The sequence below is a fragment of the Triturus cristatus genome, chromosome 2_1 (genome assembly GCF_964204655.1).
Source record: "Triturus cristatus chromosome 2_1, aTriCri1.1, whole genome shotgun sequence".
Classification (NCBI taxonomy): Eukaryota; Metazoa; Chordata; class Amphibia; order Caudata; family Salamandridae; genus Triturus; species Triturus cristatus.
This window is the reverse complement of record NC_140581.1, coordinates 423641913-423663618: the sequence shown is the minus strand read 5'-3', so window position 1 is coordinate 423663618 and position 21706 is coordinate 423641913. Positions and strand designations below refer to the sequence as shown.

At 45.2% G+C, this 21706-nt stretch overlaps 1 protein-coding gene across 1 annotated transcript in view; it reads right to left on the bottom strand.

The window, feature by feature from the left end:
- Positions 1-8151: 8151 nt before the first annotated feature.
- NLN (neurolysin) overlaps positions 8152-21706 on the bottom strand; it is a 218432-nt gene continuing 204877 nt past the window's right edge. Inside the window, exons 12-13 of the mRNA XM_085631838.1 lie at positions 11972-12108; positions 8152-8896 (exon numbers count right to left, since the gene is read on the bottom strand). Of these exons, the coding sequence (XP_085487964.1) occupies positions 8762-8896; positions 11972-12108 (272 nt within the window). The 3' untranslated portion in view covers positions 8152-8761. The remainder of the gene's footprint in view (positions 8897-11971; positions 12109-21706) is intronic.

Here is a 21706-nt window from a genome sequence, read left to right as displayed (position 1 = left end):
CACAATCAGTGCTGAAAGCCCACTAGTAGCATTTGAATTACCAGCCCTGGCACACTCAGTGCACTTTACTAGGGACCTACCGGTAAGACAAATAAGCCAATCACAATAACAATTTACACAGAGTATATGCACTTTAGCACTGATCAGCAGTGGCAAAGAGCCCAGAGTCCTATAGCCAACAACCACAGGTCAGGAAAAACAAAAGAGGAAGAAGCAAAAAGTTTGGGGATAACCCTGCAAAAAGGGCCATTTCCAACACAAGACAATGTGCAGCAATTAGCACAAGGGTTTAGAAACGACTTCCAACGAGGGGCTGGTGGAAGGGCGGCTATGCAACAACCTTAAATCTGTGTCAGATAATGCCAAAGTAACCAGAAGGAAGGTGGCCAAGGAGCTAGAACTGGGCCATGTGACAGGTCCATTCGAGAAACCTTGGCAGAAAGACTTTATAGTATCCCCATTTGGGGTAGTTCCAAAAAAAAGGAACTGGGCCAATTCCAGCTCATTCGTCGTCTGTCATACCCAGAAGCAGGTTCACTTAACGATGGGCTAGATCAGGAGAAGTGCTCAATATGATACGCCACGCTAGACAAGGCAATTGAGCTGCTACGGGCAAAGAGGAAAGAAGCCCTGACGGAGAAGGCAGATACAGAGTCGGCCTTTCACCTCCTCCCAGTGCATCGAGATAGTTACCATCTCCTAGGCTTTCAGTTGGATGGAGCATTTTACTATGATAAATGTCAGCCCATTGGCTGCGCAGTATCATATGCCTACTTTGAGGCCGTTAGCACATTTTTTGAATGGGCACTAGAAGAGAGATGCCTGGCGGGGAGGGAAATTGCATTGTCTAGACGACTTCCTTTTTATAGGTGCACCAAACTCTGATTAATGCAGCATAATGGCGGGGCAATTCAAGGCACTGACAAACATGCTCAGGGTCCCGTTACCGCAGGATAAGAAAGAAGGCCCCACTATGTGCCTGACCTTTCTAGGAATAGAACCAGATTCAGAGGAAGAAGTAAGCAGACTCCCAAAACAAAAGTTAAAAGACCTAATGAGGGTTATCGAGAGCCTTCTGGGCAGGAAAAAAATTGATGCTCAAAGAGGTACAAAAGGGGGTGGTGATGGACGAAGCATCAGAACCAATCAAACACTCACACCCTGTCAACAGATCTGGGTTTGATCCATCACCGTTCTTTAGCCCACTCTGCCACCCCAGTTCAGACATGGCCATATGCAAATCAGTCTGACCCTGTGCCTCATGGGAACAGTCCAGCCCGAACTGCCAAGCCATGTCTTCCCTGGACCGGAAACAAGCTTCCTAGGACCGGTTTCTGGCATTTCAGCCGTCTTCAGCCAGGCTTGCTTGAATCCAGTGGCAAAGTGAGCAAGGGACTCGCGTCTGAGCATACCCTGTCAACTTATGGCGAACCAAGCGGTACAAAAGGGGGTGGTGATGGACGGAGCATCAGAACCAATCAAACACTCACACCCAGTCAACAGATCTGGGTTTGATCCATCACCGTTCTTTAGCCCACTCTGCCACCTCAGTTCAGACATGGCCATATGCAAACCAGTCTGACCCTGTGCCTCATGGGAACAGTCCAGCCCGAACTGCCAAGCCATGCCTTCCCAGGACCGGAAACAAGCTTCCTAGGACCGGTTTCTGGCATTTCAGCCGTCTTCAGCCAGGCTTGCTTGAATCCAGTGGCAAAGTGAGCAAGGGACTCACGTCTGAGCATACCCTGCCAACTTATGGCGAACAAAGCGGTACAAAGAGCTACAACAGCTATTAGGTAAGCTCAACTTTGATGCCAGGGTGATCCCTGCAGCGCACACATTTGTGGGGCATTCGGCATGGCTGACAAAAAGCATTACACGGACGCACCAGTCAGGCTGACCATAGGGGTCAACAAAGACCTGCAGCAGTGGCAAGAATTCTTGGAAAATTTTAATAGGACCTTGGTATGACAGAAACCTTGGGTCTATACATGGTTGCTGCAGGTAGCGAAGGTTTTGGAGCCACTCTGGGCTCTGCAGGGTGGGCCACCAGGGGGCCCATGAGTTGGGGCCAAGCGGGATTAGCAAAGAAGCTGCACTCCTGGAATTATTCCCAATAGTTCAAGCATTTACGCTGTGGAAAGAGCATCTAGCAAACTAGGAAGTATGCTGTAGTCCCACAACCATGCAGTGGTGCAGAACAATATAGCAATTAAAGAACAATATAGCGAATATAGAGAACAACATAAAGATTAAATCAGCACATAATGACTGGTGCACCCGTCTGACACAGTATGGTCAGAAATCATCACAAGATACAAGTGGCGGGGGCAGAGAACCAGGGGGTGGTGGGCAGATCCAGGCTGAACATAGCAATGAGCAAGTTCTGTAAAGGCATGAGTTAGGTGTTTGTGAGGCATGGCCTCATCAACCTGAGGATGCCGGGATATTACACAGAGGACGGGGTTGACCTTTCTAACGTAGGTACATACATGTTCCCAGTGCTTAATTTGGGCCGGAGCTTTCCGGTGCTGAGCACCGGCACTTAATTGGTTTCCGGTGCTCGGCACCGGCACCTAATTGTCAAGACCACACTTAGGGCAGTCTGCCACAAGGTGGCGCTGCTCATGTAATTTAGAGATTAGCAGTATAACAGTGTTTAAGAAAACAATATACATTAAAAAATACTAATACCTGCCTCCCCAGCCATTCCTTTAGCTTTGGGGACCTGGAATAATCTGAACCGTCACATTCACATGCGAGAGAGATGGTCAGTAGTTGTTTTGGCAGCGGTGACAGGGGCGATGGGTGGTGCAAGCTGCAGTGGCCTCCTGGTCAGAGCCCTGGCACTTAATATTTTACAAATTAAGCACTGCATGTTCCTCTTGAACATTGTCGGGGCAATAGAGCTACTGGGTTTTTTCTAGCACTGGGGGGAGCTGTCAGAGGTCGGAAAACCATAGCCAGTGTGGTGGGAGTTTACAAGGTTTTAACAATAAATATACTCACACAAAGATGTAAAAGGACACTGGGAGGCAGGAACACACAATTGGCTGAAAAGGGTCCTTGGGATGCCTCATGGCAGGGACACTTGAGAGCAAACAAAGGGGTAAGAAATTGTCAGCGTTGGGCGGTCACAGCACTTGCAGCCCAGGCATGGTCTCAGGGCTACGAACGCCAGATATTTGGTAGCAAGGGATGCCTCAAAAGCCGCGACTCGCTGTACCAAGTTATCAACAGAAGGAGAGCGGTCACAGCAATTCAGAAAAATGATTGATGACAACCATTTGAAATGAGACTTGATGATTGTGATACATGGCATGATTATGCAAGTTACGATTTTAATTTGGAATAAGGTTGAAAAGCATATGTATAACCATTTATGAACTGGATTCTTTACATTACCATGCAAGATACGCAAAGCTGGGCATGGTAATGACCGATGACATCATGACAACCTATCAGTTAATAATGTAAATAAAACTGCGGCTGTTCTGACACCACAATGTTTCCTGGTGTTCATAGTTGATGGGTAAGAAAGAACGGCAGGAGGGCCCTCGGGTTGCTCGCACAGCTGGGGGACGGGAGGAGTTATCACACACAAAAAGAACTCTTCACATGCTGTGAGCAGCTCATGTACACGTGAGAACACTGCACACACTGAAAATCACTTCTCACATACAGTGAGCAGTTCGAGTACTGAGCACAGCATATGAGAACGATGTACTCACTAGGAGAACACTTTAAGCTTAGTACACACTGCCAGGATATCCGACATGCTGTGAGCAGCTCAGCACACATGTGAGAACACTGCACATATAGAGCACACTGCACCCTGTAGCATACATCCCACACTGCAAGCACAGTTCACATGCTATGAGCAGCGCTATGGGTACTTGAGCCCGGTGGGAGGCCTGACTTCATAGCACGGATCCGCCTACCCTAAACGTCGGCAACTCGAAGTGAAGGGACGTAGGCGGCACCTTGGCTTGACACAGAGGTTAGTGCGCTCAGGGTGGAGACCCTACCGGCCTGCGCGGTACTCATGCCTGCCTATGTGTAGGTGGCAGAGAAATCGTGGGGCGGCGGCCACCTTGGAGACGCGCCCTGGTGGTAGGGAGTGCAAACGACCTTCCAGATCAGATGGATGGGGAGCTACCCCAACAAGCATGGAGGGCAGCAGCGGAGGGCGATCTGGCAGGCAATGGCGTGGAAGACATCTGACCCAACAATGCCATCAAGCGACGCACCGCAGCCTGGCCGGCCCCCACTACCACAGTCTCTCTCCCACAGTACTGAACCAATGACTACCTTTCCTCCATTCACAAACTCAACTACACCAGCTATGGCGCATTCATGCCCTACAGCTCTGAGCTACCCCCTTTCCATAGCTGGAGCCCAGCACAAGCTCAAGAATAGCCCCGGGATCGAGCATACCTCCTTCACCGACCACCACCCAGTCTTCTACCCCTATGGCCATCACCAGCTCGGGGATCCCTTCAGGTTCAAGATCACCGCCCGTGAGTGAAACAGCACCCTGGGGCCGGGCTAAGAGCACCGCAAGAACCCCAGCAATGGCGAGAAGATCTTGCTCTGTAAATATGTAACATATAATTGTCCAACCCTAATTGCTTCAACTCTTCTTAAAATGTAATCTTGAGTGAATTTGCAACTTACATATATGTAACTCAAACCACAAGTATCTGTAGTAGATATATGTACTTACGACCATTCTTTTTGAGGTTATCTGTTTCGTATCTTTTATGTAATGCATGTACTCTTAAGCCCTTATGTCATGTAACTGGTTCTATTGTAAAGCGGTCTGACACTTTCGGGTAAAGTTTGCGCTATATAAAAACACACACATAAATGTCCTTGTGGAGAAGGGGGTGTGAGGCAACCAATGCAGCCATATGTTTTGAAGTGTGTAGTGCGCATGCCGGCCGGACTCAGCCATTTATTTACCTTTCTTATGGTCTAAGGAGATCTTTATTGCTCTCCTGAGGCTCGTGGCCATCTCCCGTGGGGTTGTTTAAGGGAGTAAGGCTAAAGTGAATTTGTGCACTGGCCGGCTCCTTCCTTTTATTCTTCTTTCATTGGCAAGCCTTATTACTTTCTATCGAGGCTCGTGTTCGTGATATCCTGCTGACGTGCCATATGGATAGACCCTTTGATGCTGCGGTGCTTTGGTCCGTGATTTATTTTCGGCTGCAAAAGGACGCTCCATGTAGAATGCGGTGCTAAGACCCGCCATGTTTTTCATAGGAGGGCACATAAGGAAACAGTGCTTGTCCTGTAAGTATATTCCATTTTTACTTTTTCCAAGTTACCTGTTATCAGCATACATGCTATTTATTCTCTATTTCTTCGGTCCTGAGGAGTGGGGAGAAGAACGGGATCCATCTTTATTATTTCTTTAGGTGGTCTACTCATTTCCTGAAATGTTATATTTGCACCCCCGGTTGCTATAGCACAGAGGTGACAGGCTCAACTTAGGGCAATGTGTGAAGTATTTATGCAGTAGGAAAACAGCAGTAAAGTCAAAACACCAAATAATAAGAATCCTAAACCGAATTAGAAAAATAGAGTAAAATGTATTAAGCAAGATGATAACAACAACCAAAATCCAATAAGGGGAAACAGAGATATGATTTTTTAAAGATTAAAGGGTAAATAATGCCAAAAAGCGCAAAGTGTCAAGGGTAGTCAATGGGCACTGTAGACCGTGACATAGGCTCGATTTCTGGTTGACCATGATGGAAGTGCGGGTTGGATACATTAACCAGGTTTGACCCTTTCAAAGATTTTACCTTTTGGCTTACTTCTTTAAGTCTTAAACAACCACAGGAGCACACTTCTAAAGCCTACAGGACCTCAGAGGAGGACACTCAAGAGACTCTCAGGGTTTTAGGAAGAGGCCAACAGCGAAGTCTAGTCCAAGTCAAGTTGCCATTAGTCAGTTGGGTACTTTAGAAAGAAAGGCCTCTTGCAGCTTTTGATGTCCTTGTAGCGAACTGACCATTGGAGTCCACTTCTGTGTCTTGAGTACATTGGGGGGGGGGGGGGGGGGTGGTTGGGGAGTCTGTTCCTTCAAGACACCTCTCAGGTCAGAAACAGCAGGTCCAGTCAACTTCTATCCTCCCGCAGATCCAGAAAGTGTTCTGCAGTGGGTGCCTGGAGGTGCCACAATTATGCCTGGTGCCAGCAAAAGCTGAAGACCCCTCGACACTGAAAGCCTGGTCTCAATCCATGCTGAACTGGGCCAAAGCTGAGGGTGTTTCACTACTAAGGGAAGATACCCTGGGAATGCACAAATACCTTAGGTCAACTGCCTGGAATGCAATTTTAACAGCGCTTCAATTAGAAGTAGCTCCGGAAGACCTCCCCGACGTCCCCAACACCTACTAACCTGACCTACATGTAGGTCGACATCACGGCCAGCAAACAGTGTAGTCTGGAATATGTAGCACATTTCGCACACCTTAGACCCAAATGTAGTATCATGTTAACAGGCTTATCAAATCCAAACTGCGGAAATTGCAAGGTTGTTGCAGGCACGTGCCACCTTTACATACCCTAGCCCACCCCATTTCCTTTCCCCCCCAAAATGTGTTGTTAAAAGTTCTGATGTTATACGTGTAGTCGTTTGATCACCAACCCTGGCAACACAGCATGGTTGACAGGAGTCATTAGCAATATCTGCATCAAACAAGTGCATATGCAGGTAGGCACCTTTAGTAGGTCTATAAACTGGTTTGGTGCCATATCATGATATAGCTTATCTGCGAGCCGTATCCGGTGCAACATTTAATTATGTATGGACATTGGTTATGTATATGCTATTCGCTGACATAAAGGTGTATCGCCTTGAATGATCACTGAATATGCCTTCTGTTTTCGTAAGCAACGTATATGCTTGTAACATGTACAATCTACATCAAAAACCTAATAAACAGATCAAACAAACAAAAATGGCTGTTATGCATTAACCATACAAAGGCATTCCACATTAACAAAGCCTTTTTTACATTACTGCTGGTAACTGTGCCTGAAGCTCTGAGAAGATCACTGCTGGTAACCTTGCATTTAGTAACCACTAGTATAGTCTTGCCCGATGTGGACACGATTACACTGATAATATTAGTAGCTTGGAATGATTTTTATTGAACATAAGTAGCTTTTATAACAGAAAAGATTGGTTTAGGTGATGTCTCGGGTACTGCACTGTAGCTGTATTTGGGCAAATTCATAATAATTATGGAAGATGGTCACTAATGTAAAAGTTAGAATCTCATATGTCTTTAGGTTTAGAACATTACCATCTTTGAAAGCAAAAGAGATGACTGCAACATTACAACTGACAGCTGTCAACACAGATTCCTGGTGTCTTCCTTCTGGACCAAATGTCTAGTGTGGGAGGTGACAACACTGACTCGAGCAGACGGATCGAGACCTATGAAATGAGGTAACAGAGTTTAAAAGGCTTTGATATCTCAGATACAAGCCATGAGGCTTTCATAAGACAATCCTATGATCTGGGGGGGCGGGGGGGGGAGAGAAGAGGAGAGAGAGAGAAGAGGAGAGAGAGAGAGAGAAGAGGAGAGAGAGAGAGAGAGAGAGAGAGAGAGAGAGAGAGAGAGAGAGAGAGAGAGAGAGAGAGAGAGAGAGAGAGAGAGAGAGAGAGAGAGAGAGAGAGAGAGAGAAGAGAGAGAGAGAGAGAGAGAGAGAGAGAGAGAGAGAGAGAGAGAGAGAGAGAGAGAGAGAGAGAGAGAGAGAGAGAGAGAGAGAGAGAGAGAGAGAGAGAGAGAGAGAGAGAGAGAGAGAGAGAGAGAGAAGAGAAGAGAAGAGAAGAGAAGAGAAGAGAAGAGAAGAGAAGAGAAGAGAAGAGAAGAGAGAGAGAGAGAGAGAGAGAGAGAGAGAGAGAGACTTAAAAGAGAGGTGTGCCATTTCTACCCATGTAACAAACATTTGTTGGCAGCCTCAGCCATTGTAATAATTAAAGGGACAATACTTTGGTACATTTCTGTAAGAACATATCTCCAAATTACTCAACCCCCTAATCTAGGAGCCACAGGCACCTTTTCTGGCATGTTAAAACAAACAGGAGTTGTGGACATTTGGTGTCAAAGACGACAAAAAAAACACAGGTTGTTCAGTCTAATTTTTACTTTAATCCAGGTGAAATCAGAATAACCGAGGCACAATACAGTTGAAAATTTCAGAAAAGTATACAAATGATGAAATAGTGTAGAGTCTTTAGATACCTTTTGGCTCTGCATTTTTCCTGTGCAAAGTAAACTTCTCAATATGCAATAGTCATCCTGAATGCGTCCAATCATCTTTTGACATAGTACATATCATAAATAGTTTCTTAGATGTAACCATATGCAAGTATTTGTTTAAAAACAAACTTTAATCAAAAGTTCAACCTAACTTTAATGTGAGAGATAATACCTCAGTGTGTAATCTCTAATGACTACAAATTCAACTCTGGCTAAAGGTATTTGTTGATAGAACGGCCTACGGAGAGCACCCATCCTTGTTGTTTTGGCACATTGGAATGTTTGCATAGCAGAGAATTAGATGTAACTAGAAGGTGAACTGAGGCACTTTTACTAGCTACTTTCAGCCAGAGTCAAGGTATACCTACAGAAATATTTAAAAAAAATGTTTTGCACCATCTTTAAAGTCTCTCAATATGTATTACAAGCAAGCACTGCAAGAAGCCCAGCATGAAAATATGTTTGTTAGGAAGTTAGTTTTATGGAATGCTTAGCCCTTTGCTTAGAAGGAAGGCTTTGTCGTTAGGCTCTCTTCCCAAGAATTGTTTCAGCATATCCATGCCATCCTTTGAACCCCCTGGTTTAAGAATGAGATTTCTGTACCTTTCACCAACCTAGTACAAAAAGAAAAGTTCAAATTATCAGATGCAAAGACTTTTTTCGATGATCACCTGAAGAAAGCCAAGGTGAATGAAGCAAAATTGCGAAAGCAAAGAAAAGCGCTTCAGGTAGGATAGTTTTACAGAAAGAAAGAATTCTAAAGTAACAAGAAAACACATCATGACAATGCATATAACCCTACTAACATTTATCATTTCTCTTCATAATTACTTAAAACTGTTCATCAAAAGCTGCTAAGATACTGAGCAAGAGGGGTGAGCTCACATCAATGCTTGCATGGATTGCCTGAATGGTGAGCAAGAGGAAAGAGATAGAACTTAAGCAGTGGCACCGGCTTTATAAATTTTTTTGAGTCAGAGTATGGCATCCATGCCTGGAAAACGCTTTTAGAGGCACCAAATAGGAGATTTGCCGCCTAGAGTGAAGGACCCAAACAATGTGTCAGGGTCTACAAAAAGTGACTAGGCCCTGTTCCATAGGGCGTATCATTTGGCATAAAGAGGCAATCCCGGCACTTTGAGCCTGAGTTGGATTTTGGCAGACAGGTTACTTGACAGATATGCCCTTCACCGTATTAGAAGTGCATTACATCAAATGACAGACAAATATATATTTTTAAAGAAATTGTTTTTCCTATACAGCTTCAATAACGTCACGCACCAATCTGACATCAAGAGAGCATGTGGCTGTTCAATGTAAACGTCCCCTACCGTCACCTAAACCTGCTTACACGTATTACTCCTCTGTTAGGAAGTGAGCCTGGTCCAAACCACCTTTATCTATGGTGCCAACTCAATTATAGCCTCCAAACCAGCTCTGATGGAAGATGATATCACACTGGATATCCAGTGCTCTTGTTGAATGTATTCCTGTGAAACAATTACGCGTTTCAGACCTCCTTCGCTCTTTGGTTCTTCCTTAAACTGATCGAAATGAAGAAGAAATGTAAACACCTCGAATGCCTGTGGCAGAAGTCACAGTCAATGATACGGAGACTAAGGGCCTGATTTAGGTCTTGGCGGAGGGGTTCGTCTGTCACAACAGTGACGGATATCCCATCCGCCGAAATCTAAATCGCATAGGATATAATGGGATTTAGATTTTGGCGGACGGGCTATCCGGCACTGTTGTGACGGAGTAACTCATCTGCCGAGATCTAAATCAGGCCCTAATCTTGCATATCACAATCTATTACAGTTCTACAGAAAAAGCCTATTATGAACCTTCTAATTCTACTTGTGTAGTCTTTAAAACTGTGAATGAAATGTCATTGCTGTCCTGGGAAATATATTCCCTCAGCCTTCTCTGGAGCTATGCATCCACTTCTCATATTTTTTCAAAGCCAAAGTAGTTGACATACTTTCATCTCTTCCAAGTCAGAGGATGGAACCGACTTCCCTACTACCTGTAGAAGTCACTCCTCAGAGATCAACCTTAAGTAGCTTTCTTCTCATCACTTTTCCTGGTATGCTATTCAAAATGTCCTCTATCTCATCAGGCTCTCCAGGGGAGCCTTGTCCAATACAGATCTTAAAATTGAAATCCTTGGCTAACTGCCTATCCTCAGTGAGAAAACTCTGTTCTGAAATCTCTTTCTCTTTCAGATGTGTCGCAGAGCAATTGAAAAAAGCCCCGGTCGTTCCTCTGGAGAAAGCTTCAGCAGACCCAGATGTCCTAGCCAATTAAAGGCCACCTTTCTACTACTGTCTGCAACCAAGACTGATGTAGGGTGGTTAACAACTGGATTAACAATGCCCTTTTAGAGCCTACTGCCTGTTTGACCCCCATAATCTGGTTTCAGACCTGGTTACATTACAGAAACAATAATGGCAACAGTGCCCAATGAGATTCACGGACAACTTGATAAGGGAGATTTGGAACTCTTATTCTACTCTATCTGTCTGGGGCCTTTGATAGTTCACCACTCCAGACTCCTGTAGAGATTGTGGTCAGTTGCGGTGAGGGAACATACATGTGATCGAATCAGTTCTTTTCTTGCCAAGAGATCCTAAGCAATCACCCTTCCGCCCTTTCAATTAGATCACTTTTGGGGTACCTCATGCCCGGTGCTCAGCTCCACTCTTTTAAAACTATAAGTAGTCTCTGTGGCCGCTCTTACATGATCTCTTGGGTCCGATTTCCTTTCCTAAACTGACAATATCCAGTGGATTTTGAGACTGAAGAGCAGCGTTTCATTGTTTCAAACCTAATTTAAAGACAGTATGCTTTAAATCTCCAGATGGTTAGACGCCAATTCCGTATTTCTCAATTCGTCAAAAAAATAAACCTCCTTTTCAGTGCTCTTTCAGGTTGGGCTCACATCTAGCTCCTCATAGCCCACCAGTACAGTGGACTCGGAATCTAGGGATGGCATTTGACTCAAGACTATCCTTTGCCGGCCAAGTGCAGAAAGTGATGTCTACTTGCTTCGGACTACTCAGAGTTCTTTGGAAGATTTTATCACTTTTACCATTTGACTTTAGAAAGACAGTAGTTCAGTCATGCGCTACTGTAACTCCCTTTACCTAGGACTATCTCACACTTGCTGCAGCACCTAACAGTTATCAGGTGCAGCTGCTTTGCTGATTCTTGGCTTGAATAAATAGTTTCAGAATATCCTCTTATCTTTAAACTCTTCACTTACTACCAAGCATCCATCGTTGACGTTTTACAGTTCTCCATCATCAAGCAATTCATGACTTGAGACCTTAGCGGGTGAGTAGTACGCTCTACAAATGCTTGATTGATTGAGGACTCGGCTCCGCATTATGTACAGCTCTGCTTCCAACCATACTCACCCAGATGCCTGCATTCTTATTCTGCATGTTCCAAAAATTCACGAAGTAAGGAATGGTGGCAAAGCTTTTTGCTACCTTACTACCAAGACCTAGAATGTCCTTACCCTGAATATTTGTATGACTAATCCTCAATTCATCTTTCAGAAGCTTCTGAAAAAACACCACTTTAAATTACTATCTGAGCCGCTCACATCCCTCTTCATCATCTAGAACTAGGTAATAGTATGCTATAGACATTTCATAATTAATCAATCACTTTAATAATCCCACCTCCGCATTCATTATTCCGTCTTTTTTAAAGCAGCTATAAAAGATGTCCATCGAGAACACTTCACTCCACAGGTAGCCATAGTACTGACCGTCGTACCCTCCAGCCAGATGCCCAAAAGAAGCCATCATGTTTGTACCTTTAGAAGAAAAATCAACGAAACAATTTATTTATAACGAGTTCTTAGAGCCACTGAGAGAAAAAGGTCTTCCGCAAGCAAATAATCACATTTTAAATAAGGTTCTTCTCCATGAAAATAAGCAGATTTGTTATCTGAAAGTTAGTAAAAGACACATTTTGGAACTGCTCAAGAAAAAACAAGAAACATTGGCCTAAATTATGAGTAGTGTAGAATAGCCCTACAAACACATTGGTAAATACAGAATGTGATAATTAGGAGTAGAAAACCTCATGCAGAAAGTTTCACACATGGTAAATGTTGATAGTAATATTTATCATATGCGATTAAAACACATGTTAAATACTGCATGCGATAATTGTGCTGAACCAAATTGTCCACATGCAGGAAATAAAATGTAATTGCAAGGGAGCTGCAAGCTAGTAAACCAGCACAACGCAGCACTAAAAATAGCCGTAAATCATTACACATTCATTTTTGCTTCAAAAAACATAAAACTCACAGGACCTAAAATTCATTCATTATTTTTTTTTAAAAACATAAAATCACACATGACCTAAAAATTACCTTAAATTCAAAATAACATCAGTTAGACATAGATAATTTCACATCAATGGGTCATGTGCAACAGACCAATGGGCAAACTGCACAGGCTAAAGCAGTTTGAGTTGAATGGCATCCTCCGCTCATTGTACATGAAAATTGAAAAAATAATAATATTATAACTATATAAAATAAAAACCATGTCTCAGTAGTATGCCTTGTGAAATGTTAATATATATTCCAATGGAAACAGTTATTTTCCGACTAACAGGGCGGCATCTTTGAGTACATGGAAAAGATCCATGAACATGGCCCGTTAATGAGAGACAGGAAGTTAGTGCGCTTGCTGTAACAAAAATATATCACAATATGCAAATATCAAGGTAGAAACATGTCAACCTATTAGGACAAGCATTGGAACTGCAACAAAACAAAAGCCAGTGAAATAAAAGAGGCTGTCCTAGGAGAGCCAGAGGTTGTGTTGTATGTGATAATCTCCTCCGTCCTATTTGACGTGATGCCTGTGAGGAATGAGTGTCTCAACTGGTATATCATTCAGAGGGGACTGTTCATAGATGGTGTAGCAATCACACAAGGGGGTGAAGGAACGAGGGAGACCAAGGTGGAGTGGAAGGGTTGTTATTTGCATGTAGTTATAGTAGCACTATGATACAACTAGATTGCAGTAACCAGAACAACCAACTGTGCACTGGAAGTGTTGCAGTGAGTGAACGGCGCAGTGACACAAGTGATTAAAGAACAATATGAAGCGGCCCAAAAACAGTAAAACAATCAATTGTGGGGGTCAAACAATTGTTTTTTGCAATTACAAGTACAAATTCATTTTTCTGTGAATGACCCTCTGATCACTCTGAGACAGACATGACATGGCAGGTCATAGACCGTCCACTACTACCCATCCGTGGCGGCAACCTCCAACTGCTACTAAATAAATGTGAATGTAGGCGGATCACACGCTGCAACTCTGTTGCCCAGGGGCTCAACTCTCTCGATGAGTGGAACACAGTGGTCACAGCAGTTTAGAAGCCATACTCTGTGTGCTATACTACACTCTTACCCCTACCTTGCCACCATGAACCTTGTGGTAACTGTACCTTGTCTAAATCCACTTGGTTCACCTGTTCTTACATACTTGTATGTACCATTGGCACCCCCGTCTGTGTTTCGGACAGAACCCACCTCCCTGATAGCCTGCTACTCATGAACCCCTTAATTGCACATTTTAGGCCCCTCATCCAGTGACCTAATCTGCAGGCTAATCCGTTCTTCTGATACATGTAATTGTAACTATGAATTTATGGAATCGTTTTTTTTGCATGTCGATCCGTTTACAATATAATTGCAACTTGTTAATTTATGATCATCTATAAACGGCGAATTTTGTGCATGCATACCTAATACAGACCGTTTGGCACGTATTGTCTCTTCTCACACCGAGGTACGCATTTTTCTTTTAATTTTTCTCAGGCCAAGTCGACTTTCATGATGTTCAATACATCTCTTTGTGCCTTGCCAATTTTAATTCAGTGACCTGGATGATGTTCGAATACATGTCTTTGTGCCTTGCCAATTTAATTTTAATTCACGTTTGCATGCATAGCTATTCGATGCCGCCTCAATTCTGCATGTTTTAATTGCCATAAATTTTGAATACGTTGTTATCTATGCCAATTCCGCATAAGTCATGCAAGCCTTAATGTACATCAGAATCTGCTTTTTTAATTTGCCGAAATTGCGAATACATTATGAATGATTTATGCCTCTCTCGCTTAAGTTATGTAAGCCATTATTAATTAATTTTTCTTTACCAAATGTGTTTAATTGTTTCACAGAGATACAAATCTCCTTTGAAATGTATAATGTCACACTACCTTGGTGTCTATATTCATACGACTATCTTGAATCTGCTGTAATTTCACCTCCAAGTCCCCCCAGGGCACGCGATACACCATCACTTACGCACTAGCTCCCACAGCAAGTGCTCTCTCACGTGACCAGCCTGCCGGTTTTCACTTATACCAGACATGCCACGCAGACCGGTTGAGATGCTTCATTCATCCCTTCGGACTCAGCCCGACCTCCCGGATCACGACCTGACCGGTGGTGGATAACCCCATGCACTTTTCACTCCTTCCACTGCGGACTTCGTTTCCCCTGCTGCCGGTGAATTTTGCACGCCCAGGTAAGACCGCGTTACTTTACAGCTCCGGTTCGACCTCTCACTAGCTTACCGCCCCATCCTTGTTAGTAACCCCCATCCGTGTTCCCTTTTCCTTCCTTCTTTAGACCGCAGCTCCCTACACGCTGGTCTATATTTGATTGACGTCCTACAGCTAACTCCCAAACGGGCACCTGCTTTGTTTCGACACACTGCGTCCTCTCTCCTTTACCCTGACCACATGTCCCCTCTGTTCTTACAGCAGTTTCAGCCGAGCGGATTCTCTCCTCTGGATTCTCCATCTCCCATAGTGCCATCAGGTATCCCTTAATCACTTACCTAGCGCCTTCTCTGTTCTACTCCTTTTCCTCTGGGCTCTACTCTTTCGGATTACCCTTTGTTTTCCTTTCTGATTCTATACAGCACTATTCCAGAATTAAGTAACCATCGTCCTGATGATGACCTTGATTTAAATAGGTCGAAACGCCGTCGACTCCACAACGCCATTCGCGGCCACCAAAGGGTCAGTCACAAAAAAATGAAACTGTACTTGTAATTGCAAAAAACAATTGTTTGACCCCCACAATTGATTGTTTTACTGTTTTTGCGCCGCTTCACGTTGTTCTTTAATCACTTGTGCCACTGTGCCGTTCACTCACTGCAACACTTCCAGTGCACAGTTGGTTGTTCTGGTTACTGCAATCTAGTTGTATCATAGTGCTACTATAACTACATGCAAATAACAACCCTTCCACTCTACCTTGGTCTCCCTCGTACCTTCCCCCCCTCTTGTGTGATTGCTACACCTTCTATGAACAGTCCCCCCTGAATGATATACCAGTTGAGACACTGTTTTTTTGTTATAAAGCTTACCCGGTCTCAGCTGGGTCAACGGGTTTACTCCTGTTTCTGTTTTCTTGTTAAGAATGAGAAGCGGACGTGGTAGATGTTGCAGATGAAGTGGTAAGGTAGGTTGCTGAAAATTGCTTAATCTCCAACTAGTGGTACAAAAGGGGGTGGTGATGGACGGAGCGTCAGAACCAATCAAACACTCACACCCAGTCAACAGATCTGGGTTTGATCCATCACCGTTCTTTAGCCCACTCTGCCACCCCAGTTCAGACATGGCCATATGCAAATCAGTCTGACCCTGTGCCTCATGGGAACAGTCCAGGCCGAACTGCCAAGCCATGTCTTCCCTGGACCGGAAACAAGCTTCCTAGGACCGGTTTCTGGCATTTCAGCCGTCTTCAGCCAGGGTGTGAGTGTTTGATTGGTTCTGATGCTCCGTCCATCACCACCCCCTTTTGTACCGCTTTGTTCGCCATAAGTTGGCAGGGTATGCTCAGACGTGAGTCCCTTGCTCACTTTGCCACTGGATTCAAGCAAGCCTGGCTGAAGACGGCTGAAATGCCAGAAACCGGACCTAGGAAGCTTGTTTCCGGTCCACGGAAAGCATGGCTTGGCAGTTCGGGCTGGACTGTTCCCATGAGGCACAGGGTCAGACTGATTTGCATATGGCCATGTCTGAACTGGGGTGGCAGAGTGGGCTAAAGAACGGTGATGGATCAAACCCAGATCTGTTGACTGGGTGTGAGTGTTTGATTGGTTCCGATGCTCCGTCCATCACCACCCCCTTTTGTACCGCTTTGTTCGCCATAAGTTGGCAGGGTATGCTCAGACGTGAGTCCCTTGCTCACTTTGCCACTGGATTCAAGCAAGCCTGGCTGAAGATGGCTGAAATGCCAGAAACCGGTCCTAGGAAGCTTGTTTCCGGTCCACGGAAGGCATGGCTTGGCAGTTCGGGCTGGACTGTTCCCATGAGGCACAGGGTCAGACTGATTTGCATATGGCCATGTCTGAACTGGGGTGGCAGAGTGGGCTAAAGAACGGTGATGGATCAAACCCAGATCTGTTGACTGGGTGTGAGTGTTTGATTGGTTCTGATGCTCCGTCCATCACCACCCCCTTTTGTACCGCTTTGTTCGCCATAAGTTGGCAGGGTATGCTCAGACGTGAGTCCCTTGCTCACTTTGCCACTGGATTCAAGCAAGCCTGGCTGAAGACGGCTGAAATGCCAGAAACCGGTCCTAGGAAGCTTGTTTCCAGTCCACGGAAGGCATGGCTTGGCAGTTCGGGCTGGACTGTTCCCATGAGGCACAGGGTCAGACTGATTTGCATATGGCCATGTCTGAACTGGGGTGGCAGAGTGGGCTAAAGAACGGTGATGGATCAAACCCAGATCTGTTGACTGGGTGTGAGTGTTTGATTGGTTCTGATGCTCCGTCCATCACCACCCCCTTTTGTACCGCTTTGTTCGCCATAAGTTGGCAGGGTATGCTCAGACGTGAGTCCCTTGCTCACTTTGCCACTGGATTCAAGCAAGCCTGGCTGAAGACGGCTGAAATGCCAGAAACCGGTCCTAGGAAGCTTGTTTCCGGTCCACGGAAGGCATGGCTTGGCAGTTCGGGCTGGACTGTTCCCATGAGGCACAGGGTCAGACTGATTTGCATATGGCCATGTCTGAACTGGGGTGGCAGAGTGGGCTAAAGAACGGTGATGGATCAAACCCAGATCTGAATGACTAGGTGTGAGTGTTTGATTGGTTCTGATGCTCCGTCCATCACCACCCCCTTTTGTACCGCTTTAATCTCCAACTAGATCATTTCTTGTCTTTCTAGCAGATGACGCAGGGTCTTCAGGGCCGAACCTGTTGACACATGGCCCTCCACCATTTGAAGTGATGCAGTCTTTTGGTTCAGTGCACGGTGTTTAAGTGAATAAGGCATTTCTGTGTAGGTTCTGCCTGCTGAATGTCCAGTAGCTGTTCCTTGAGGTTGTCCCTTATCTCTGAAATGGCTAAATGTGGCTCTACCCATTTCTCAAAAGACTGAAGAATGTGACCTGCCCTTGCTACGGCTTTGCAAGCAGTTAACTAAATTCTTCAGGGACCTGCCTCGAGATGGATATTGGTTCTACTAACTCATCAGAGGTGGCAGCTACATGCTCCTCGGCTGTCCGATGAGACGGACTCAAGTCCTCATGTGCATCAGACACAGGCATTGCCGCTTCTTTTACAACCTTCACTGCCTTCAAATGAAGATGTAACATGTCACGGCTGAATATATGTCTCAACCTCCTAACTTAGTCCAAGTGGCAATACAGATGTGCTTGCAATTGGACCTTTATTGGTACTTGAGATTCCAGTGGTGGAAATAGCAGTCAATGCAGAGGAGGAAGTGGTGGTGTTTGTGGTGATCACAGCCACGGATGTGCTGCTGGTGGATGCTGTTGAGGCCACAATGTGGTGTGGGGATGCTGGCAATGATGCCAAAGGGTCAGTGGGCACTGTTGTGGATGGACGGGTTGCAACTTTAGGGGATGCAGTAATGATAACAACAATGTTCTCTTCCTGTTCACTGAAGGGCACAGTCTTAGTTGAGGAGCCATGATGCTTCCTGGACATCAGGATATGAAAACACTGCCTGATATGCAGGATGTTTTCCTGGGTGGTACAGTGAGCACAACTCTTGCCTGATGTAGTGAGCGATTTCTTGGGTAGTAGAGTAAGCAAGCTCTTTCCAGATATGATGTGTGTGTTCTTGGGTAGTAGAATGGGCACACTCTTGCCCACTATATATGGAGATGTTGAGGGGCCACCTGTGGATGTTCAGTCTCTTCATGAGGCCATTCTTCTGTGGGCCAACATGTGTGAGAGATAATATCATTAGCCAGCACATTGAATCCACTGAGCATTGGTTACAGTCCACGAGGTATGCTGTCAGGGAAATACTTACTTTGGTGAATTTGTCTATGAAGTTAATGAATGAGAAGCTATAAATCCTTATACGTGCATCCTCCATGAAATGGTCTACTTGAAAGTATCTGGTAAAAGATCATAGCCAGTAACAAAGTTCAGAGTGACCTAAGAATTTACATACTGATGGTACTCTATGCCTCCGTACTTTGGATAAACACATGTATGTATTTTTGTTTATGTTTAGTCAGCTGTGTTACATGGGGGCTTTCTGCTATGCATCTTGGCCATGCCCCCATTTCTGCCAATATTGTTATGAGCCTATTATGAACATATATGTTTTGACTTGCAAACTTCCAACAATCCTCCTTGTTGTACAGAATCCCCACTGTGGTGGAGGACATTCTGGCCTAGTAATGTGAACTACATCAATTCACCATATGCCATTTATTATGGGAGGCTCTCTCATATCATCAGAATCTACACCCCTACACAACCACAAGAGGCTTGTGTGCCTGTTGTCAGCAATATTTTTGCAATATATTTTTACATCAAAGCATCCACAGATGCATTCACTTCCAAAAAGTTCCAATGTGAAAAGTGCTGCCTCTTTCAGCGTTTCAGATGCATCTGCTTTGGGCAGTACCCAAAAGTTGAACAGGATGATATAGCATTGCCTTGCTGAGTAATGATGTTCCAAAAAGAAATACAGTTCTTATGTCACTTTAGAGCACCAGTTGCCCAAAAACATATACACAGTGTTTAGAGGCACCCTACGCTAATGCCTCCAATGTCGGGCGATCATAAATTCATAAGTGTACTGCCTGCAGATGTCCATGGTGCTGTATCTATCACCTTTCCTGTAGCAGGTATGGATGCAGCGGGAGAACTGATATAGATCCTGAAACCAGAGTTTGGTTGTGGATCTGGCAAGAAAAAGGCTGCTTTCTTCTTTCAGAGGGGATCCAGTGATATATTTGTTCCTTGTCCTGCGGTCTGACTCTTCAGCTGTTCTCTCCTGACAGGTATGGATATTTGTTGGATGTCACCTGGGGTTTGCAATACACCTAGGTCTCCATGGATCTGGCGATGGCGATATCCAAGTAGTCTGCGCATGTACGTTATATCTCAGAAGCAATATTTATTGCCATTGATTAATGATTGCAACCATTAAAAACCTCAGACATACACTTTTTAATGGAGACAATATCTGCTGCTTACAATTGGTTTCTGCACCCTTTAAAAACCAATTTTGCGTTTTGAGAAGAAATCCTCAGAATTGTGCATTTACCCAGCTGTATCAGTATTTATCAAGTGTAGATTTTTTCATATATTTACCACAAAACTCTTAATCAAGTTCACTGTATCCATGTAGGAAAGTGGGATAGGCTTTTTTGGTTACCCCTAATTTTTGCCTGATGTTATGCTGTTTCTGAATAGTCTGGCTGGGATCTTGCTAACCAGGACCTCATCCTCTGTGCTTTCTCCACTAAATTGGACATGGTGAGTACTTCGGTACACTCAAGATTGGCTACAGGTGCACCCTTCCAAGTCCCTAGTATATGGTACCCAAGTACCCAGGGCATAGGTAGACCAGAGGTCTTCCATGGGCTGAAACATGTATTATGCCCCCCATTAGAGACCACTCAAGTTGAGACCACAGGCAGCCTGTGTAAACTGGTGCTAGCACCACTTATGACAGATATCAGTTCTCTTATATCTGAGGTCACTTCACTTAAAAACCTATACATAACCCCTAAGGCAGGCCTTTCAATCGTGAAGGCAGGGTGCTCGGTTCTAAGTGTGAGGGACCCCCTGCATGAGTGGGGCACCCTTACAATCTTAGAAGTCCATTCTCCCAGGTTGTAAGTGCATCAGCCATTACGACATATAGAGTGGCCATGCGTCTAAACTGGCTGTAGTGAACCCGGTCATGTTCGGTATCAAACATGTTGGAATCATCCCCCCACACTGTAGACGGTGTGGGAGGTATGATTCCATGCACTGTAAAGCAGCTCTGGGAGGCCCTCAGTGCTCCTGGTACCAACCTTCCAGAACTGGACAGCAAGCTAGGGCTGCTGCAGACCAGAGACATGTCTCTGCCCTCATGCTGCTGAGCCAAGCTCGAGTAGGGGAAAACAGAACATCAGGTATCCTGTCACAGGGAGGTGTGACCACCTCCCAGACAGGGTTGAGTGTATTGGGGCCTGGTGGGAGCGCTTGCCAGTGCCACCAAGTCTGCTTGAAGGGCATCAACCTTGCATACACCAGTTCAAACCAGTTCAGGGAGCCGTTGGCCCCCTCTCTGGTGTGAAACTGGACAAAGGACATGGGAGTATCCTCCCCAATGTCCAGCCCATCCTCTGGGAGGACTGCTGAATGAATCCCAACCCTTCCTAAGAGTACTTAAGGGCTTACCTGGGGGTAGGACCTTAGATTCATCGTAGGATTAAATTCTGATTCAACTCCATGTCATCTTCAACCGTCTGGACATTCTGACCATATCGGACTGACTGCATCGAACTTCGCTTTGGGAACCGAGACTGCAACTGGGAAGACTCAGTCTACAAATCTCATCGTCCTGCGAGTTTGCTGCTCCGTCAGTGTCTATGCTCCATACAATTTCCTCACAGGGCCTGTGGACATCCAAGACACCCGAAGGAATCTCCCTTGGAGTGAAGGAGTCACTCCCCTGCATCTGCAGGCAACGCAACATAACTGACTGGTTTGCCGCTCCTGAGCTTCTATGGACTCCGACAGGTTCAGTAACACAGGTGGTAGTTCTACAGCTCCCTCAAGACCTGCACTGGTTTCAGACCGAGTCTGTGGCCAGTATCCCTCATCGGCACCTCTGGAACTGAGCCACTGTACACCGCGTCTGCTGGCTGTTGCTAAGGCTGAGCGACTCTTGTCTCCAGAGATCTTCGGGTCCTTTCACGGGACTTCTTTGATTCCAGTGGGCTCCCCTGCTTGCTCGGGCCCTGGTCTGACTTAACTAGTCGTGGGGGGTCCCTTGGACCCTGCTGGTCCTGACACTGCACTTTTTTTGACTTCTACGCCTGTTGCCGCTGCCAAGGTGTGTTGGTGCCTCTGCCGGACACTGACCCCCTGACTCTCGA